This window comes from Pipra filicauda, unplaced genomic scaffold, assembly GCF_003945595.2.
Source record: "Pipra filicauda isolate LSUMZ 115617 unplaced genomic scaffold, ASM394559v2 scaffold194_size2289513_pilon, whole genome shotgun sequence".
In the NCBI taxonomy this organism is placed as follows: domain Eukaryota; kingdom Metazoa; phylum Chordata; class Aves; order Passeriformes; family Pipridae; genus Pipra; species Pipra filicauda.
Window position 1 is genome coordinate 543,926 of NW_024104303.1, and position 23,297 is coordinate 567,222.

The 23,297-nt window shown below is 38.9% G+C and overlaps 1 protein-coding gene across 8 annotated transcripts in view; it reads left to right on the top strand.

The window, feature by feature from the left end:
* The window catches only part of MOB3B (MOB kinase activator 3B), a 92,189-nt gene that overhangs the window by 17,620 nt on the left and 51,272 nt on the right, over nucleotides 1-23,297 (top strand). For 4 of the 8 annotated variants that reach the window (XR_005563229.1, XR_003539625.2, XM_027715092.2 and 1 more), the window contains exons 2-4: nucleotides 3,108-3,204; nucleotides 13,676-13,773; nucleotides 21,639-22,247. Coding sequence is in view for 6 of the 8 variants with exons in the window: in XM_027715092.2 (XP_027570893.1) it covers nucleotides 21,830-22,247 (418 nt within the window). In the remaining 2 variants the exon portion in view is untranslated. Of the gene's footprint in view, nucleotides 1-3,107; nucleotides 3,205-11,285; nucleotides 11,432-13,519; nucleotides 13,589-13,675; nucleotides 13,774-21,638; nucleotides 22,248-23,297 lie in introns of all 8 variants that reach the window. The other 4 variants (XM_039380409.1, XM_039380410.1, XM_039380413.1 and 1 more) reach the window with 4 other exon arrangements.

The window sequence follows — 23,297 nt, forward strand, 5'->3', positions numbered from 1 at the left end:
GAAGAGAAGGCTCCAGGGAGACCTTATAGCACTTTCCAGGACCTAAAGGGACTTTACAAGAAGGCTAGAGAGTAGCTTTTCACAAAGGCGTGTAGTGATAGGACAAGGGGGAATGGCCTTAAGCTGAAGAATGGCAGGTTTAGGCTAGATATTAGGAAAAAATTCTTTACTGTGAAGGTGTAACAGGTTGCCCAGAGAGGTTGTGGACTTCCCACCCCTGAAGGTGTTCAAGACCAGGCTGAATGGGGCTCTGATTAACCTGGTCTAGTGGAAGGTTCCCTGCCCACAGGAGGTTGGAACTGGATCATCTGTAATGTCCCTTTCAACCCAAACTATTCTATAATTCTGTGTGGTGAGTGATCATGTTTTTCCTTAGTGTGATCAGTAGGCTTGTTTTCATCCCCATCCAGCTGCTAATTTTGTGTGCTCTGAAGGACTGAGTTTATTCTGAGATTTGAACTGCTCTGTCAAACATCGTTGAAGCAGGATGATGGTTTGGAAAGTTATTGTTAGCAGACAGACACTTGCACTGAGTCTTGTTTCTAGGAAATCAGTTGATAAATATAATAGAGATATAATTAGATATTTCACTTTAAAAGTTGTTATAAATTAATAGCACACATAGATAATATGTCTTTGGAATTAAAGAAGTCTAAGCAATTATTGTCAAGTGTAGCTGCTGTGGACTTTTGTGAACTATTGTGAAATAAGGTGAGAACTGAGAATATTTATATTGGCTTGGTTTAACAACGGGAGTCCTAATCATTCCAAATCCTTCTTGTTCATTGGGGTGGATTTTGTTGTTGTTGTTGTCTTGTTTATTTTGGGGGGGTTGTATTTGGTTGGGGTTTTATTTTTTTCCTAGTGTCCCTATCTCATCATGTTGTCTCTGTCTATGTGTCCTGTCTCCCCTCTTCCCCCCATATATTAGTATTTCAGATTAGCTTTGTTTCCCCTGGGGAGTTAGTCATATATGAAAATGGTCATTGCCAGCAGTTCTAAAAGCCTGCCTTGCTAATGATTTTGGCTAAAGGTTGACATTTTGAATAGTCACAATAACACTTCTCTCTGTGGTTGATGTATTATCAAGTAAAAAGTTGTTGTTGAAGGCTCTCATAAGCCTTGCCAGGGATGTGTGATCACACAGATTCCTGCAACAGGACAGATTCCAGGTTGGGAACAACTCATGTAGCTCCGTGAAAATAAGACTATCTGTTGCCTGTCTGTCATGTGCATAGAAGTACCTAGGGTACCATCCATTCTCACAGAATCACAGAATGGTTAAGGTTGGAAGGGACCACAGTGGGTCATCTGTCCCACCCTCCTTTCACACTACAGCAGAAACAGTTTGGACTTCCTGCTTGAAGACCCCTAATGGATTCAGTGATTCTACACTTGCTGTGTAGATTGTGACTCCAGAGTGAAAACTATTGGTACTGTGTTGTTTGATACCTGGAATTTTGCACAAGTCTGTCTGTGAAAGAGCTAGGTGTGTTTCCTAAGCCCTTTCTTAGTCTTTGCTCAGTAAGAGATTGATTGGACTATATGGGAGAAGATCACTTCTGGAATTAGTGATTTGGCATATGTGTCTTTTAATTCAATGCAGTTAGTTGTCATTGATACCAAGGCTTATTTTGTGTCCTGTGCTTAGCACACATGACAGGCAACTGAACAGGCTAGCACATGATAGATCAGTGTTTTGTTCTGAACACAGAAACTTTTGATGTGCTGGAGCTGTGAACCAGTTCACTGTAATGCTTGTTTCAAAGTCTGTTGGAAGGACAGCTTTAAAACTCTTGATGAATAATAAGTGTAGGTGTCTGGATTTCTCCCTGGACACTTGCATGTCAGGCAAAGAGGGGTAGTATGGCAAACTGACCAAACAGCTACACCATCAGTCTCAAGCCTGGTAGTCACCTTCTGTGAACCAAATATTGTATTAGCTACATGGATTTGTATCAACATTGCGATTAGCGTAAATGTTGAATGCTGCAAGGTGAATGTAGCTGTGGGCCCCAAGCCCCACCTATTTCTGACAGGTTAGCAATCATCTGAGAGATTGATGATTTCCTGGACAAACTAAAACTGGGCTCAGTGAATAAGTCCCCTTTAAGTCAAGTACTACTTTTGACTTAAAAATAGCCTGACTTGGAGACCCTGAGAGCTGTAAACTTTCCTAAAGCTTCTTTCTTTAATGCTCCTGTTGTTCTTACACAGATTTATAGCAGAAACTTAACACTAATGAGAGAGGAATTTAAACCAATAACAGTATTTTACTGTCAGATGTAAACCGCTCACCTACTATGTAACAACATACTGAAGGGGTTAAAACTTCATTATAATTAGTACGGCCTGGAGCTGCTGTTCATGCAGCAGGATTTATCTGCTGTGGAACACCTCTATATTGAAGGGTGAAGCAACTGAAATTTCTCTTGCAGGTTCTAAACCACAACGTGTTACCAGGTGAGCCTCTGAAGTACACTACTGTTTAGGCAGGTGTGTCAGTTTTGATTACCTGCAGCTGGTAAAAAAATCCTTGACTTGTCATCCAGGTCCTCCACACTCTACATCGTCAGAAAACAAATACTTGCACAGTTCTGATACTAACAACATATTTTCTGTCAACAAACTCTTGTGTCTTGACAAGGTGATGAAGAGAAGTAACTTCCGGTTAACCTGCATCAAATTTCTATGGTGCTAAAAGAGTAAGGTTTTTCTTGCATTATTTCCCGTTTTTTTAGATTTAAAGAGTATCTTGAGAAGCAAAGGTAGAGTGCTGTTCTGGCTTTATGGCTTTTTCTACCCTCTTGTGTCCTTGTTGTGGGCTACTTTGCTTTTTAGAGGTCTTACTTCATCCACAAAGAGATGATTGCGGATCAGAAAAATGGTTTGTTAACTTGGTGGGTGATTTCTGTTTTGTTTGGTTTGGTTTTTTTTTTTCTCCTGTGTCTTATGCAGCAACTTAATTCAAAGTGCTCTACAGGGAGAGTGTTGACTCTCACAATTATGTGATGCACCTATTCTAACTCCAGCACGGGGTAAGAAGGAAGGGAAACTCCCAACACTCACTGCTTAGCACTGACATACTTTTTTTTTCTACTGGACAGATTTTGGCCGGAAGGATTAAGTATTTGCATCTCTGTAAAGAAATTTGGGAAGGGATACTCACATACACCTCTGGATCTTGAGCAAAGAAGATAAATGGTAAGCTGTTTCTATGGAGTTTATTTTAAGGAATATCCTTATAAGTAATATATACACATATAAGTAATATATTTATAAATATAATACATTGTATTTCTAACAGGGTCTTGAACAAAGTAATTTCCTGGATTAAATTACTTTTTTCCTTGATTTTTTTGTGGTTGTCAGCACCAGCAGTGTTAATGGTAAATGGATGCCTGATTTCTACCTTCAACAGGATAGTGATAATTTAGATTCAGGATGCATTTTGTTTCCCTGTTCCAAAGAACTTGGTTCCAGAAAATCATTCACTGTGGTAGAGTCCAAACCTACACACAAGGTGTACAAAAATCACCTGACTATGTTCAGACATTCAGAGAACTTTACTCTAGGTGTCCCAAGGGGGATCGGTAACTTCTCTGTTAATCACCCATTGATGGACAGATGTGCTGTGTTGAAAGGAGGCTGGGTCTTGGAATCTCAGGAGGTTTTGCGTTTTCTCTCATCAACTAAATTTGCCCCTTGGTACCATTTTTCTTTTTCCTCCTCAGAACTCACTGTTTTCAGACAATGATCTTAGGCAGTGCCTTAGAAATCTCTTCAGTCTGAAAAATTCCTTTGGAAAGTGGTGGAGTTTCCACAGATAAGAAACAAGACAGTGAAGAAAAGGTGGCTGTTGTGCAGTTAGATGAAGGACTGGAGTACTTGCAAGAGGCAAAGATGAACTCAGAAAGTAAATCAAATTCATCCTTTTCCATCTATCCCAAAAAATCTAATGAGTCAGGTTTATATGTTTTCCAATAACTTGAGCTGGCACTTCTACTTTTACTGTTTTCTGCTCTGCTTGCAGGTTGAACATGCTAGTTTAATAATCATGACATGCCTATTGTAGTTTAATGACATTGAGACTCTAAGAATAGTGCAATTTCTTAGCAGGCCACAGAAAAAAAATCCGTGAGGGATTAGAAGATGTCAAGCTTGTGCTGTCCATTTTTCTGGCGTCCAAATGTCCAGACATTTAATTTCCAGTGTGAATCTATTAAATCCAAAAGACATCATTATTCAGTGGAAATCAGGACATAAGTTGTTTTGTTGAGCAGGTTCAAGCTGAGTTAAACAGTGGTGCCAAAGTCTACTTAAAGAATGTGTTTGGAGTCTAGCTTTATGAACAGATGGCAACTCCAAATGAGGCAACCGTGTTTTTCTTTCTAGGTCCGCTATTGGCCTGGTGTGTGACCTTGGGCAAATGACTTGCTCTCATACTTCTTACTTTCATTTGCTGGTTGGTTTTGATAAGGTTTTTGTGGTTATATCTTACAGCAAAGAGAGCAGTCTTTTGAAAACCTGGTCTTTCACTATTATCATAAAGTAGCTTTTATAAATCTGATTTATTTTTGTTTTATTGTACTGATAAAAATACCAAACACAACTTAATTACATTAATGACCTTTATAGAATTATAAAGAAGGAACATCCTTCTTGGATTGTACAGCTCATTATACTTGCAGGTGTACTTTCTTACCTCCTAGATTTTTCTGGTGTGTTCTGTTAGCAGTGTACTGGTTTCTGCAGTGTCACCAAATGTGACAGATTGCAGGGGCAGTGTGCTTCCACTGGGCATGTAGGGGATGAGAGAATCATAAAGTGTAACATATAGTTTATATGATATTGGTGACGTTCCATTTTAATCCCTGAACAAAATCCTACTTCAAAACTACCTTTAAGAGATCTCATCATGCAAGAAAAGTGCTTAGGCTGAAAAGCCTTCTGCTGAAGCATCTTGTCTCTGCTGATGGAGAAAAAGAATAGGATGAGCCTCAAAAAATAGACTATCCTGAGTTAGAAGGGACCCACAAGGATTGTTGAAGCCTGACTCCTGGCTGGTATCTGTAGTGCACAGCACAGTGAGTACATGTCCTTTAGTGTTCTGAGAGCGGAGGAGCAAGTAAAAAAAAATTTTTACTTTCAAAATCCTTTGCAAAATGACTTTGCATTCCTTCCTGACTACCTATCCAGGCAGCTTTTCTTCCTCTTTAATGAGGGGTCTGGAGGATGCAGAACTTTCCTTGTGCTTTTTGCTTTACAAAATCTAGAGTTCTGCTGTGTGCTGCTTTACAAAATGCAGTCACCCAAATGAAAGTCCCAGGCCACTTTTTTTAGGCATAATTACAAATTATAATGATCCGTCTCCTAGCAGTACAACTGGAGCAGGAGCTGTGAGATGCTTGTGTAACCCAGCTCTCCTACTCAAACAAATAGGTTTGCTGCAGAGCCAGTCTCCAAAATTCTCAAGGCTTTCCCATTGAAACAGGCTGCAGAACCCATATGGCACAAAGGTGCAGAGTCTGCTGTGATAACCTCAGTAACTGATACCTCTTTTCCAGGTGCTATGTTCTGTATCATATTGTAAACTAACATGTTAACAAAACAAAACTTACTAAATAAATAACGGCCTGGAGAGAGCGCTGTGCATCACCAATACAGCTTTGTTTTCCAAAGTCTGTCCTATCTTCCTTACCTAGGAACTAGTTAGGATTAAAAGATGATCATAGCTTGATGTCTGCTAAGAGAAAGTAGATACAAGAAGTTAATTTACGCTGCAATAGAAAGCTTCACACAATAATAGAGAGTGAATGTGATTTATTAGGTAAAGGATTTAGGCTTGAGAGTCTGAATTCAACTGGTTAGACCCTTTTAGTATAATGCCTAGTGTCATATGGCAACCTGTTCAATACAACAAAAATAAAATAAGGTGCCTGCTGGGAGCCTGTATTTGTAAGGGCGTGAGTGGAGGCTGCGTAAGATCATTTCAAGCTGTCAATTGTCTTGGTTCTAACTGTAATCCCTCTGTATTTTACCACTACCCAATGCCTCATCCAAGAAGAAATAAATACCCCGGACTTATGGATTTTGCTATGAAAATAACTACAGAGAATCACAGAATTACAAAATCAACTAGGTTGGAAAAGACCTCGGGTCCAATCTTTGACCTAACACCACCTTGTCTACTAGACCATGGCCCTCAGTGCCACATCCAGCCTCTTCTTAAACACCTCGAGGGACAGTGACTCCACCACCTCCCTGGGCAGCCCATTCCAATGCCCAGTCACACTCTCTGTAAAGAACTTCTTCCTAATGTCTAACCTAAACCTCCCCTGGTACAGCTTAAAACTGTGCCCTCTTGTTCTGCTGGTGGTTGTCTGGGAGAAGAGACCGATACCCACACGGCCTACCCAAGAGCTTTAGCTTTTGCCATGTTCTCACTCATGGCAGTGGCAGCTGCACTTTTTCCTGCTGTATTTATCTGTGTCAGGGCCACCAGTGTTCTGCATAATGGGAGCACTGATAGCCTGAACATAATGCTAGACCAGTGTGCTCCAAAGGGCCAAAAGGCCTCCCTGGCTTTCATACTGTGAGGAGTGTAGTGTAGTGATACTTCCAGGACTGATCTGGGCTGGTAACCACAAAGCCAACACTTTTTTTGTCTTTGTGCAGCGATGAAGCATCAGTGCCAGCCAGGTCAGTTGGTTTAGGTGATCAGACTGTGCTCAGTATGGAATTGGCTCACTGGCAGATGATGTATTGTCCCTGTAAATCATACAGTCAAAATTTGTTCAGTCCTATGCTGTTTCTGAATTTAGTCCATTTTCAACCACGTCAGTCCAGAAGCATAGTTGTCTTCTTTTCTGTTCTTCATGAATGGCTTCCTACTGAATTAAGCTACTCATAGGTAACTGAGAGTTTCTGGAGTTGCTTGTTAAGAACTTTGTTCATGTATTATTTTGGTTTAATATGTGTGATTGTTTATTATGCCATGTAATTTGACATATTGTCCAGAAAAGTGGAGTTGCTGAGTTGCTATTTGTGATCATTATATTTCTAAGGCAGGGCCATTAGCTGTTCTTAGTATGGGCTTGTGCTCAGCAATGCACTAAATTAAACTGATGAATACTACATTGTTGTGTTGTTCATATTGCCCTGCCACTTGTAAATTGTGGGATTTAATTATGTTCTAATTATTGTTTTTATATTGCTACAGTAATACTATCAGGCATTCATATTAAATTCAGCACAAACTGTACTGCTTGTAATGATCAAAGCTAATCTTTAGACAGGTCAGACTTGTTTTATTAGTCAAACTAAAGGAATGGATGTACAATGATCCAGTGTATTTCATCAGATGAGAAAGATATTTTTTCAAATGTGTCTCAGACTCTTAAATTCCAAGATTTGTTTTCAAAAGCCCTTGATGGGAAGCCCACAAAAAATCAGATCCACTGAAAATATATTTTTGACATGATTTTTCATGTTGGAAGGCCAGATCTTTGTTTACCCTGCAGACTACTCTCTTATCTCTTACACTAGGTAGAAAGAAGACTGAATTACCATTAGTGGGCTGGTTTAGTACAATACTATAGAAATGAGCAATTGCAAGCAATTCTGAAATATTAAATCATCTTTAAGAACCGTTTCTTAAAGCTTCATAGTTAGGAGGTCCTTAACATCCCATTGTATCTCATGGTTGACAGGTAAAGTATTTCCAGAAGTGTTTTTTTCCTTCAACAAAAATAGGTAAAAGGGACTGTTACTATTTTGTAACATTTTGTATACTACAGTGTTCCATAGAGTCATTGTCACATTATTGCTCTGAAGGAACCTGCAACACTGCTAGCAGATACTTTTTTCAGATCTGTAAACATGGGAGAACGTGTATGGGTATGATAGCAGAGAAGGCTGATACTCAGTCTAAGAAAACTGAAATAGAAAATTAACTTGAAATTCTAACAAGTAAGAATATGTTTACCTACAAAAAGACATTGCATTACTTTAAGAAGGTGTTAAATTGATTGTAAATTTGTCCTCACGGGGTAGTTTTGTGCTATTCTGTGCTTCTTTTTACCTCCATGTTGGGAAAACAAAGCATGCTTCAGTTCTTATTCTCTGCTTAGGGCAACTGTAGCTAAAATGAGAATTTGTCTTTATACTCAAAGTTTGTTCCTGAAGATCTTTTCTGTGTTTATGCTGGTGTTTCAACTCAAAGTAGACAGTAGAATAACAGTAGGGGTTGGTTTAGATTTCCAGGTTACTGAGGCCTGGATCAGTGAGCTGCTTCCTTGTATTCCTCATAGATGTCCCCTTTCCTCTGTTGATTTCATTATACATTCACTTAAAAAAAGTAGTTGAACCAATTCCCTTCTTTGGGTTGCTGCCTGCACTTTGGAATCTGTTCCAGCAAAGTCTCATCTTTTAATGCTCCTGTGAACAGTAGTACAGCAGCACACCATTTGCACTCTAGCCTAATTCATCTGATAATGTCTTAGAACCCAAAACATTATGAAGTCTTAAGTAGACAAGAAGCATAAAGCTTGATGTAATGTTTCCTGCATTTTTTTCAGTGAAGCTGTTCTGTAACATCTGCCTGATAGCTGAATAAACCACGCAATTAATCTAACAATCCTAATGATAAAGGGACAGAGCAGAAGCGAGCATATAAAGTTACCCCTTACTCCTTAGCAGCCATATGTTGAAATCTCTTTTGGGCAAGGCACATTTCAGGGGTGGAGTATGCAGTTTCACGGCCTAGATAGAGTATCTCTGCCACACAGGTGAAATATGAGTCAGTATATTGAAAGACTGCTGTCAACAGTTTAGTTTTATGTGTCCAACCTGCCACAGGTAACATCTGTTCTGAGGAGGTTTTCAGGGTATTAGGTCTTTAGGCTTAAGGGGTTTTGAATGGGTACCTGTGTATTAGAAATCAAGGTTATATTCTGCCTCCATGGATATGTCTCCTGAAAAATTGGTGATTACATCAAAGACACAAGCTTTGAATAAAATCTGTAAAGATGTAAAGGGAACCAGAACAGCTACATACTGCATCTACGTACCTCTCCATAGAGGTAACCTGCTTCATGAAATTACACTGGAATAGTACAGTTTGCATCAGGCCATTTTGGAGGCATCCTTACGGTTTTATTGTATTCACAAGATTTAGCAATATGTTTATAGTAAAGTAAATCTCAGTTAACCCATTAGGGAGGTCTGAATGGATTTCTGAAAGTTATCTGTTGTGGAAATGTATTGACATGACCCTTTTACTGCTGCAAGCTTAATTTAACTGGTTCTGTTCAATACAGTGATTGAACAGATATAGTTGAATCTGAATGTATGCTTGCATTGCAAGTTAGGTCTTTATTTTTACATATTTAGGGTGTTGCAAATTTTGTCTGTTGGTTTGACTAATTTTTTTTTCTTTTAGTAATTACTGGAAAATATAGTGCCAGTGTCCATATTCATTTTACAATAAAGAAGTTAGAGCTGAAAGAAACAGAAGAATGATGGTGCTTAGCAGAATTTGGAAAATCCTGATTTTCTGGCAGTAGTAGATTATTCCACTGTAATTATAACTGGTGTATTCAGAATTTGAAGTTTCTCCTGTATTTTATCAAGTTCTTTATAGTGACCATGTTCTCTAAATTTATATATCACTTAATAAACCACACTTTTCATACCAGTTTAAGCAGGTGTATTAAATAATGAATCACAAAGAAGTGTGTTTTATCTTGAATTCCCATGTGTGTCACATCAGTCTGGCTCTGGCCTAAATGGACCTAATGTCCTTTTATTTTAGAGTAAACAGGTGAAGAATTGCATGATAGGTTCTGGTCTTACAGGCTTTATAACTTGTAATATGTTGTCCTGTTCTTAAAACAGGAAGTCCACAAGGAAAATAATCCTCTAATTGCATGTACTCCCATACATATGCAATAATTTAATAACTGAACCCGTCTGAACATGGTGATATAAAGGACAGCAAATGTAGGTGGTTTACACTATCTTTGTTTGTTTGCTTGATTGTTTTCCATGGTTGAAGCTAGGGTTAGAAACTCAATAGAGACAAAATGGGGTGTAGCCAGCAGTCTTTGCTTTAGTGCCTGCTGTCAGCCTTCTGAATTGATGTTTAGCTGACAGTTAAACCAAAGCCTGGTGCAGTTTCTGGATGAGTGAAGCAGAGGAGAAAGGAAAAAAAGCACAAGGCAAATGAAGAGGGTGTTTTGAAAGGAAGACAGGAATAGAAGGGATATAAATTACTCATAGAGAAAGAACAAAAGAGGGAAGCATTTTGGAATCTTTGTCTGATCTTACAGCATCACTGAGATATATGTAGCATACGAAGCAGTATGGGAGAAACTGTCTATTAATTACCATCTCATTGGCTGTAATAATGATATCTGCAGATACACCTCCAATGTTTTGCACCTTGATTCTCCTTAGATATTACTGGTGACTCCTAAAGAAATATCTCGAGTTGAAGTTTCAAGTCTTGCAGGAACCAGAGTAATGATTTTCAAGTTAGTGGCTCCCTCAAAAACTGCTTGCTTCGAAACTTGGTTGTTTGGCTTGCTTGGGTTCTCACTTATTTTTCTAAAGGACTTCAATCCCTGCCATGTTAGGATAGGGATTCAGCCTTCTCAGTCTGTCACCTGGGTGGCATTCTTTTCAGAGAACAGATGTATTATTTGGGAGTACTCTTGGATTCTGTGGTGATTGCTGCGTCAAAAATTTTGATGGCATCTGCCTCTCTCATAGCAGATACTGTGTGTGATACAGCTGGGTGTACTCTAATAATTTGGGACTGGATCAAGACCATAAGTGTATGGAATGCATTAAGTGGCAAAAGATGTAATTGAAATGGGATAAAGAATAGCAAGGTAGCAATGCAATTTCCTAATCACTTATATATGAAGCAATCAAAACGATGAAAGCATCCTAATGGGCAGTAGGTCTAAGGCTGTTTTGGCTTAATGCTAATTTAGGAATAAATTACAAGTGCTAAAATTTGTGTGAATTTAATCAGCATTCTCAGTATTGTTAAAGATTCTATCAAATGGATAAAATGAAATGTTAGAATAAATATAATAAAGCTATGTAATAGAAGTGCTAAATATGTAGCGGAAAAAAAGTATCTCAGCATCATTATTTTTTGCATGTTGAAGCATGTGCGTTTCTAGCAGGAAGGAGGAGAGGGAAGGAGATACAGAACCTGGGCATGGGGACATTCTACAATATAACATATACTTTTTTTTCTGTTATGATGTGAGACTGCATTTAGGCTGTGGTCTGGATGAATGGGTGAAAAGCCTGGTGCTGATCCAAGTGCTTCCCATTTGGAAGACTGTACAGAAGCGAGGGGAAGGCTGTGGTAGGATAGAAAACTCAGGTGCTCATCATCTTCTAAGAATAAGCAGTAAGTGATGTTTTGAGAGGATATTCTTTATTGTTGTTTTTCTACAGTTAAATACAATTAGCTTGAATGTATGAATTATGACTTGGATATGGTTCTCCAGATTATCTGCAAATATTGTATCTTGAAGACTTCTTGGATTTTCTTTTAAGACAGTGTTTCAGCAGCAGAATATTTATGCATAGTAAAGTGCCAAATATTCAGATTCTCAAATTGGGGTTGACCTGTTAAAAGAATATGATAGAAGACTCAGATTAAGTGCGGGTAGTACAGATAGTACAGGGTTGTTTACTCCAATGACTTCTCCACCATTGTGCTGGCTTTCCTGCTCACCTGTTTTCTCTCTTCAGTGATCTGGGTTTTGGGGTGGTTTTTTGTTGTTTTTTTTGGTTTTTTTTTTTCATTTCTTCCTCAGGGCTGAGTCTTGAGGTGCTGAGGTTTTTTGTGGTTATTGGGGTTTTATTCTGGGGATTTTTTTGTTGCTTTGGGTTTTTTTGTTGTTGTTTTTGGAGGTTTTTTTGTTTGTTTGCTATAATTACTCTGAACCAACTTCTACTTCTGGTGTCTTAAGTGTCATGTGAGTGTGTGAGTCGTATGCAATATTACTTTGAGGGAATAGGAATCTTTCTGGTATATAGGTCATATGTATGTGTTCAGTGGTATACTGGAGGTGCTGTGAATCCCTCCACTGCTGTAATCATTGTAAACACCTGTTGCTTTGTACATGTCTTTGATAAGACAGTCTGTCCTGCAGTGTATGTTCCCCAGATCTACACTTAGTTAACAAGTGCCAAGATTTGGGACTGCCTTTTAGCAGTTTCCGCTAAAATTCTTCTGTGAAGTCATAGGATGAGGTGTGGTGTAAAATGGCCTTAAGGTTTCAAGGATTCATGAGAAAACATCATCACAGAACTTCCCTACTGACATTTTTATTATTCCACCAAGTAAAAGTTTTTAAAGGTGTTGCTCTGTTTGGGGCCTGAGATAGGTGAAGACCTTCCTGTTGAGTCACAGCATGTGCTACACACAAAAAATGTACAAGTAGAAACAAGAAGCTATTAGGTTTCCTTTTTAATTGGTTAGAAATTGTTGGGGATATGGTGTGGAAAACATGCTGCATAAACTAGTTCTGTAGGAGGAATCTTAGCCACCTGACAACTCCCACATTCAAACTGTGCCAGCTACCTAGTCAGTTTTTGATAAAAATCAGCAATTGGCTCTTGGTTAAAGCTAAACTGAGCAGTACCAGGCTGTGGGGAACCCTGTAGTGGAAAGCGGAGTCCTTCAAATGGACCTTTCAGAGATTGTCAGCCGTGCTTTCCCTGTGTGCTGGCAGCTGTGGCTGCACGAGTACGAGAAGTGCTCATTCATTTTGCTTCAGAGTAAACTGCTTGCTGTGGTTGTAGGGAAGAGAACCCATCTTAACCCTCCCTGCTGGTTACTTTCATATGTTGAATGGATAATGATTTTTGTTCCTTTTTTTTTTTCTGTAATATTGGGTATTAACTAGCCACAGCTGTGGGCAACTTGGTTTGAGAAGGGAGATTATTAACTTTCACTGAAGGAAGTTTTCCTCTTTTCATACTTGGTCCTGTATATCTATCACATTAAATCTTTTGTGTGCATGGTTAGAAGCAGAGATAGTGCTGTATGAGAGTTACTCTAACCAGAAGCTGTAAAGACTAATCAAACACTGTACTTCTTCCTATAAAGTGCTTACGACAGGGATAAACTTAAAAAAAAAACAACACCCAAACCTTCCTTCCAGATCAGTTTGTGATTAGTTTTGTTTGCTGTGTTAAATGCCTTCTGAAGTACAATACGGGTTAAGCAGTATGCAGAAAAGGCTTTGAAAGTAGTTTAGTTCACTAAAAAAGCAGAGTCATAAACTGGTCACTTTTCAGTGTATAGAGGGAAGAAGACAGTTCCACAGATCTTCTCTAGAACATACTGCTAGCGCATTGGTCCTCTAGTGCTGGTACTTTATGGTCTGTGCAGAGTTATCCAGTCAATATGGTTCTGGCTAGTTAATGTCTGCTAAACTGCATTAAAGGGCAGCACATTCTTTTTTCTGTCCTAAACTCTCTCCAGGTGAACAATCCTCCTTACAGCAACAGTTGTATAGTGAATTGGAGAGGAGGCTGGCAGTCCTTGGAGGAGGTAGTTACTACTCTTAACTGTCCTTTCCAATGCTAATTGTTTAATATATCATGTTTCTGACTTCCTTTACTTGCTTTTGTATTTCAGGTATCACAGTTGGCAAAGAAAACAGGTTTTTTCCTCCAGTGAGTACTGCAAGACTACTGATTTAGAGCTCTGGAGTGTGGATGATTGCCCTGCCCCAGGTATTCTATTTGGCAGATTCTCTGTTTTTCCCCCTGTGTATATTAGTAGGTCTTTTTGGCCAAATGGTAAGGTTGAACATGCTAAAGGTGCAGGGTGGTGATCAGAATTGTTCTCTATAGAAAAATCTCTTCGACCATCAAGTCAGTTTAGACCTGCGAGTTAAGACAAACATACAAATCAACACTATGGATGATTTATTTCTTTGAATTTTGGAAGCACAGTTCCCACAACTAGACACTTATGACCCCACCATCACTTGCAGAGGCTATGCCACGTGACTGCATGTTGCTAAAGCATCATATCACTTGCCAAGTTGCAGGCTACCACCAGGCCCTTGACCTACAAAACCATCATCTCTCAGATCTGTGAAATATTTTGCATTCTTCAAAAGATGGGTACAAATACCTTGACTTTATGTCTCCTTGGTATGAGTTTGAAAATGTCCATGATCAACTGTAGTTGCTGCCATTCTTCCCATCTGCTATATTGAGTGCTTTGATCCAAACCACAGGAAACAGATTTCTTCTGTTGTTTCATTCACTTAGCTTTTCTGATACGCAAAGCTGTGTTTTAAGGTTAATGCATTGGATGCTATATCTGCTGAAGCTCTATTTCAGGACAAGGTTTTAGATTTATGGTATAAATAATTGGAAGATATTCACAATTAAATTATCACTTTTGAGTTACTTACAGTCAGTTCGAGGGGCTGCACTCCCACATGATTTTAGGCAAACTTTTTTTCTCAGAAACAGGGAGCTAGGGGTAATATTTTGCATCTGAAAATCATTGTGCACATGTTGAGAGTTATCAGTTTGCCAGAAAGGGTGCAGCACACCAGCTGAACTTGTCATAGCCTCCTTGCAGATCTTTGCTTTGGAAAACACCTCTGATATCATGAACTTCTTAGGACAGTCGCTGAGGCTTTATGTCACCAACCTGCCTCTCTGCTGTCCCTCCGGCCACATTAACTTGAGCTTTGGTGGGAGAGGCCAGGCTAAGGCTAAGGGGTCTGAATGGGTATCAGCTGACCTTTTTGCATCTTGTTTTCCATGTCTGTGCTTGCAGGAAGTCCTGTTTTCTTCATGGAGTGTTAGTTATTTGTTTCTGCCAGCAGAGTGTTTGTAACTTGATTCTGACATTGTATCTCTGGTTTTTTGTGTGCTTTCACTGGACAAGAAAATGAGTGGTTTTATTTGAAATGTCACTGAGATGGAACATATTATTTAGACTTCTTAAAGCAGAACATATACGTGGTTTCCTAAAGCTAAGATTTAGACCAAAAATAAAACTGAGTTTGGCCACTGCATGCAGAGTACGGCACTTGAAGTTCTAGGGCATAAACTACTGGCTTCTAGCAGATAAGCCAGTTTTATTGCCTTGTACAGGAGGCCCTGACATGAGGTCTAAGAACACATTTTTGTGTGTGCTTATTTTGCTATTCCCTACCGTTCATATGAACTGACTGGCATTTTTTCTACAGATGTGAGTGAACTTAGTTTTAGGCTTTTAAATAGGAATTGTGTGGATGATGGTGTAGGTTTGATAGTGTAGGAGTGAGCAAGAAATCCTATTTTAATGCTCTCAGTGTCTACTCAATTGTGCCAGTGCTTTTAAAAGCCAGAATGTACATTTAGGAATTAAGCTGAGCAGAACAAAGAGATTTTTGAAGAGTAACCACAGTTTAATTTCACCTGTCTTTTGTGTACTGTTTTCAAAGGAAGGAAGGATAGCGGTTCTCTGTTGCAGCAAATGCTTCAGTGTTCATACTGCAAAAGCATATCAACCATCCGCTGTTGTGGTGAGGTCTCCATCCACAGAGACTGAGAGATTTGGGCAGTGGCAGAGTTAGTGAGGTGGTTCTGTTGCTGCTCATGCTGCATTAAGCTGACCCACTCAATCCACCAGTATGGTCAGCTGCAGGTATACAAGAGCTATGACTGTAGCAGCAGCTGAGGAGACAAGGCACATGCAAGTCAAAAAGCCTTTGCTTTGGCAGTGGTGGAAGGATGTAGCAGGTCACAGGAGCTTGATAATTGAAGGCAGAGGCTGTTTGTGTACTTAGAGAGAATGTGGTTTAGTGACTGTGCTTGCACGTGTGCTAGCCACAGCTCAGAGTAGTAAAAGCCTGTGAACCAGGAAGAGAACTGGAAAAACCTGAGTGTGTAATAAAAAAATAGGATTGAAGGGGACTGTCAGAACTCCACGCTTCACTGTGATCTGTCACCATGTCAGACTTCAGCCTCTGTAGTTACTTGAGCTAAAGGGAGTTTCCCATGTGCTTTAAAGGTTTGGGAGGTCTTAAATTATCATGGCAAACACTGTGATTCACTTAAATGGCTGTGGCTAAATAACCACTCCCATGAGGTTTTATTCCATCTGTCTCACTCTCTGCCTTCAACACAGACCTTTCCTTATGTTGTCCTTTTCCCTGTTCTATGTGGCCAAACATGGGATCAAAGAAGTTGATTGGGATGAAAAATTGGTGGTTTGTTTAATTATTGTGGTTTACATCTGAGTCTCATATAGCTCACTGCAAGGGGATATATAGGTGCCTGGGCTAGGCATCATATGGGAAATCACAAGAAGGTAGGAACATGAAAGGGGAGAAGGGGAAGCTGGACTGAGTCTTCAGGAAAAAAAATGTAGTCATATGTACCCCTGCATGACTATCAGCTATCAGTCTATAAGAATCAAGACCTTAAATTCCTGGATGACAGGGGAGCAGAGGCTGAACTTCAGTGTACTGTAAGTCATGTATTTTTTGCAGCTTCTTTACTGTAGTTCTGAGAGATACCTATTTCAGTTCACCTTAAACTGTATGCTACAGTAAGTCCATGTTACTGACTAGATTGCCTTGAATGTTGTAACAATATAAACTTCTAGTGAAGAAGTGCCAGGGTACTTAGAGTATCTTCATGGTGATCAGTGTACTTTTACAGAACTTCAGATGAGATGTAATTGGATTTAATACTTGTAAAAGGCACTGGAATGATACTGGTTGAGAGGTCAATTCTCTGTTAAAACACAGTTATTTCCCATTTTAAAAAACATGCTTCAATTGCATTAAAAAAATAGCACTTATCATCTAAGATTTGAATAGTTATAACTGATTCTGCTGCTGTCAAACAGCTTCATCATAGAAATTACCTCTGTTGAAGTCACTTCTAATTGTTTTGTATAACCAGTTTTCCTAAAAGGAAAGAGTGGCTTCTTTTTGTAGTCTGTATAGAAGGGAACCAGGAACTTTGTTGAAAGAAGTGAAATTAAATTGTTGCAAATAAAGCACTGGGGCACAAAAATGCAGTTGTTCTACCTAACGTTGCCTAACATGTTCATGGAAAATATGATGATGCTATATTGTTTTTGTGGTTCTTAGTTAAAGTAATCCCAGTAGCTTTAGAGAAAAGGAAATTGCCTCTCAACCAGCATCACTCCTGAAAGAATATGGAGTGGCGACTTAGATTTTGGAGAGAAAAATGTAAACATCAGATGATGCAGAGTGAGTTTTCTTAATGTCCTGCTGGATAGACAGTTCACTCTATGTTTGGTTCTGGAGAAGTCATGTTTTCTCACTTTCTGGGTTAATAAAACAAGAATTATATCAGCTACCTTCCCAGCAGATATCTAAAGCTTGTGTATTGCTTGCTAGACTGCTGTGATGAAAGGTATGTGTCTGTAAACAGTGTGTCATTTAGCACTCTTGTTACCCATTATCTAATAGAAAATATATTACAAAATGATATAGTATGCTTTTAATTCAGGTATTTGACTCAGATATGATGGCAATCACAGTGTGTGGTTTGCTGTGGATTTTTTTTTTAGTGGAATCTGCATGGACAGGACTGGTTTATTATTTCCAGATGTATATCTGATATTTAGACTGAATTGCTGTTTCTGTATGTGCATAAGGCTGGCGACAATATTGATCACTGTTGTGCTGATGCCATGGATGGAGCTTGTGAGGTCTGATTCTCCGTTCTAAGCATCTCCTAATCTGTGCTTACAATTCTCATTCATGGCTCTGCCAGCAGGGAAATTCACCCAATTGTATTATTTTTGTTTTGGAATAGTCCATCAGGAAAAGATGTTGATGACTGTCACAAGCTTTCAGAAATACATTGCTCTGAAAAGAAAGAAAAGAAACTGAATGATTGGAAGGAGTTACCTCTCTGAGCTGCCCCTATCAGGACAGTCATATGTTAAGCATCTAGTTCAGAAGAGCATGCAGAACACTGTCCCTGTATACCATTAAGCCAAATATCATGAGTGACAATGTCATTCCTTATACCCCATTGTATAGTTAGGATCTGTAATAAAAAACCAGAAGCCAGTTTCTATCACTTTTGACGCAAGTATTCAGGAGCAGTCCTGCTGATATTACTATGATACGACAGTAATCTGCAAAGTATCTGTTAGCAATATTCAAATTTAATTTTATGTGGAATGAGGGTTGCTGCTACTATGCCACAGATTTCAAGGAGTTGTGATCCAGTCTAACCAATACCACAATATTGTTCACAGTGTTTCAGCTCTGAAGTACGTCTCCAGACACCAAGATAATGAAACTGGGACCATTTCTCATTCACGTCTTTGTCCTCCAGTACGAAGTTTTAATTGACAGTATATGATTTGGGATGGAATAACAAACCTCTCATCATTGATTGTTGACTCAAACAGTACAGCAATATGGCAGAAGTCTAATGGTGAATGAGTTCCTGCCATGGATTAGTGATTCAGTCCTAAGCAGAGGAGTGGCCATCCTACCATTAACTCCTGCCTCTTTGTTGCCTAAGCAGTAAAGATCCTCTTAGAGCCCACAGATTTTGGCTAGAGCTTTCCTGTTGGCATCAGCCTCTGAAGGAGAAGAAAGCTAAAGTCTCTGTGTTTAATCTTTTCTGAAAATTAGGTGGGCCTGTTCATTTGTCTCCTGTGGGTAAAGTGAAAGCTTCTTTAGTCTAGGGAAGTAATTAATGGTGATGCTGTTTTTAACTTGTTCAGAAAAACCTAAATTCTTGTTTATTTCTTCATTCATTTCTGTTAGCATTTGAGTGAAGAGAAGGGTTAATTAAACAGCAAATACCATCAAGAAGCAGGATGCAAAAAGTTATTTCAGAGGGCTGATTCAGTGCAGTATTTTTGTGAAATTCAGGTCATACACTTTTCTGTTTTTCATTCTTGCACATGAAAATGCATGAGAAAGCAAGTATGGCATTGCAGAGCCTTTGGTCACGTTTTGAGAGAGCTGTCTCTCTAAGAGAAGCTAAGCAGTGATTTTGACTTCTACAAGCAAGCTTTGCAAAGATAGAATGTATTTTTGTACTGTGTAAAGTTACAGAAAGATGAAAGAGGAAACCCCCTTAGCTTTTATTGCAAGATGCTGAAAAGAAAACTCTCCAGACAGGAAATGTATAGGAAATTCTTTGGCCTGATTCTGCCTTGAAACCGTTAAAGAACGGTTTCACCTGGCTACACAGTAGAGTAATCTTCTGGATGAGTGTTTGAGGCGAATTTGACTGGGATGTGTGTTTGCTTCCACAGACAATTTCAACATGTAACTCCTGGTACACAGAAGACTAGAGATAATAAGTTGTTTGCTGAATGTTTTGTTTGCATTTTCTCTGTTTTAATTGGTCTTATGCAGACTTACTGAATGTATGGAGAGTAGTGGGAAACAGTATGTATTTAATATGATTAATTATGTTTGCATATTCAGTAGAAAATAGTTTATAAAATATTATATGTTCTGTTTTTCCCGGAAAAAGTTCAACAGCAGGTGAGTACTGTGCTTTAAAATGTCTCTTTTGAAGATGAGTCTTATTTGGTGCTCAGCTTATTGTTGTAAATAAAAATTCCTCGCGTGTTCTGGTGAATAGTTGCAGGTGAGAAAGGTCAAAGTAGCCACATAAGAACACCAGGTATATTAAAATGGGAAAACAAGTAGTTACCTGAGCTGTGAAACTCTGGAGTTAACCTCCTTATTACTGCAAACTGAGACAGTGACTCCACAGTATCTCCAAGTGTGTCAGTCACAAGCTCAGTCTATGCAGCAGTACTTGCCTATTCTTTGAAAGGCTTTTAAGTAAACAGCTGTCTGCTGCAGACTATTTGAGAGCTGGAGGTTATGGGTCTTAGCAACAAACAACAAACTGCAGGGCAAAGTTGACTGTTGACTGTTTAAAAGTACCTTCATTTCCTGCCAACGCTTAACTGTTCAAGGCTAGTTTTCTTTAAAGTCTTCTTTCCGTGACCTTTGTCAGATTTCAAGATCTCTGGATTTGATCATGCAGGATCTCTGTTTTTGAGCATTACTGAACGGGTGTGTCAGATATGACAGTAATCTCCCTGGAGTTCATTCCCATACTGCTTGTATTTTGCTGGCTCAGAGAGAATGACTGTTTATAAAGTCACAACTGGAGTATCCCTTCATCATGCCATCAGCAGAAGTTAAAAAAAGCACTTCTCTGCTGGTTTTGTGTAACTGCTGCTTGCTGACAAATTGGCTGAAAGCTAATCTTTCAACTATTTGGGAGAGGATTTTTTATGGCATTTACATCCTATTGTGAGGGCACAGGGTGTAGCACACCAAATTTCTTCTTGCTTAGGAAGGTGTTGCTTTCTCGTGGTGATTAAGAAAAAAGAAGCATCTTTTTCTCTTCTGTTTTGCCCCTCGGCAAAACTTAGGGCAACTGTTTTCAGAAGAATTTAGTGCTAGGCACACACAGCCTAGTAAAATTTTCATGGATATGATTTCTCTTAAATGAAACAATGGAACAAACAAAATCTCATAAGAATTCATCAGCTGCTGATAGGATACGATTTTGGTATTTCTGTGCAAATTTAAATAATGCACAGAATAAAATGTTTGTTCTCTGTCTTTATTCATAAAATCTTCAGTACTAGAACAAAAGTCTAACTGAGCACCTATCTACCCTATCACCTACTAATTGCCTACATTTAGTGATGATATACTCTTTTTCAAGTATAAGAGTAAACAAAGCTCTAATGCAACCTGTCTCACTATTAAAACCATTCTTTGTTGCCAGAGTAGGTTAGATGGAACAACACAAAGTCTAAGCTCTTTTTTTTTCTAAGAACAACAATGCCAAGTATTCCCCTGTAGAGAAGATGAATAGAGCTATACAAAAGAAGTGGCAGCTTTACAGTTGCTTTCTAATAATTCTATACAATTCAATAGAAAACTGAGTCCACTACTGAATTTCTGAAGGTGGGTCAAGAAAAGTAACAATCTCCATGCAGTTCTGTGGGAAACAGGAGTTATTTCTGTGCAATACTGTAGTTTTCACTCTAACTAGGTTCCATGACATTTGCAAAAGCAAATTGCTCAGTAATTTAAAATGGAGAACAAATAAGAAGTTTTGCATGGGGATTTTGTTTCCCTACAGAGAAGAGCAGTACAGCTATGGCAAATGTTTGAGGCACCACTGGTCACTTCAGGAGCAGTTAGATAAACCTTCTAAATTGTCACATAGTATTTTGTCTACTAAACTTATACACACATTTTATATGCTATATGATCTCTGTAAAAATGCAGCAAATGAAAAGGTTGGGTTTAAAATCAGGAGATTATACGAGGTTTGTTGAAATCCCAACTTTATAACTTGAGAGCCTTTATTTGGGTAGATATTTAAAAAGAACAGAGAAGTTAATTCCATAATACTTTGAAAAATGAGGTACCTTTTTTTTGCTTTGAATTCATCATCAAGTTAGTGGTTGGCCAGTTTTTAAGGCTAGCTTGTTACATATTTTCCGATTATAATTACTAGAAAATTGTGGTAAAACAGTAACAAACTGTCAAGATCAGACTCGAGCTTACCACTGATGTGTATTGTTTCTATATCCTTAGGGACATGAAGCCTTTTGAGGAGGCTTTCAAGAGGAAGAGCTAATAGATTGCTACAAAGTTGATACGAGCTTCTCTGGGAAAAAGAGCAGGACCTGGAGGACCTGTGATAGGGAGCAACTCTTTTCAGATACCTGCATTAAATCTCAGACGTGCATTTCTGCCAGCTGCTGCAGAGCAGAAGGTTAGCAGACATGTCCATAGCACTCAAGCAAGTCTTTAATAAAGATAAGACTTTCCGTCCAAAACGCAAGTTTGAGCCTGGAACCCAGAGGTTTGAACTTCACAAACGAGCGCAGGCATCTCTCAACTCAGGCCTGGACTTGAAAGCAGCTGTGCAGGTGCCCAGTGGAGAAGACCAAAATGACTGGGTGGCTGTTCATGTGGTTGACTTCTTCAATAGGATCAACCTCATTTATGGAACTATCTGTGAGTTCTGCACAGAGAAGAGCTGCCCAGTGATGTCTGGAGGCCCTAAGTACGAGTACCGGTGGCAGGATGACTTGAAGTACAAGAAGCCCACAGCATTGCCAGCACCCCAATATATGAATCTTCTCATGGACTGGATCGAGATGCAAATCAACAATGAGAACATATTTCCTACAAGAGTAAGTAAGTGCGAGGAAGATGTCCTAAAGCATAAACTGCCTTTCATTCTGTGTGCTAAGCATGTTCTCTTCCCACCTTCATTTTTAGGGAAGTCGAGTCATTCAAGTCATTAAACAGCAGGTGGGGAGGAGGAGGCTTCAGAAATAATGGGAAATGTATGAAATGTTAACTGTGGCTGCTAGATAGGGTGGAGTTTGTTAGTCTTAAATATTTGTCTCTGGTGAGCCTCTGGAGTTAATCAGTGAGGGTCGTCAGCATTGCATTAATACCTTCTTGTAAGCTAATCAAATTTGCATGGCTTTGCACTTTACCTGTCCACTTAGACAGATCCAGAATGGATACAGTATTTACAGTGGATGGAAAGCAAAACTAAAGCTGTGGCTGTATGGAAAAAAAATTACAAAAAAAAAAGACAGATACCTTAGAGATGTCGATGTACTTACATGATTTTTAGCAGTTTTAATTAGTGGGTCCTAATTTACTGCTTTGAAGTGGAAAAGCTGGGAGCTTGCTGTAAGATGTGAACTTGCTGTGAGATGTTGTATATTACTGCTTGGCCCAAACTGGTACCAAACAAGAAAATAATATATTTGGGTTAGTTCAGGCCAATATTTTGCAGTTTATATACAGATAGAGCCTGTGGCTTGTTGGTAGATGATGTGTTTGTCAGTAATTCCTGACCTTTGAAATACATTATTCTCAGCCTTGACAGCTAGTTGTCTGGACAAACTTGTGGTTTGTTTCCCAATTCCTACCAGTTCTACACTGATAGGTAGAAGAATGCAGTAACTGTATTTTTTAATTTGGACTTGGACAACACAGCAAGAAGGAGGATTTCAGAAGAAGCAGTATCATATATTTTGTGTAGTGAAAAGTGAGTTTGATTTCTCAAGCATTTGTTGGTTTATGTTTCATCAGGATGAATGATTTTTAAAATTTAATGTGGGTTGAAGATGCAGAGAAATATGTGATTTTGCTTCCACTGGCATTTCTGCAGGCTTTTATACCGAGTTTCCACCTTGGAGTATTCCAATATTGCTCTGTTTTCTTGTG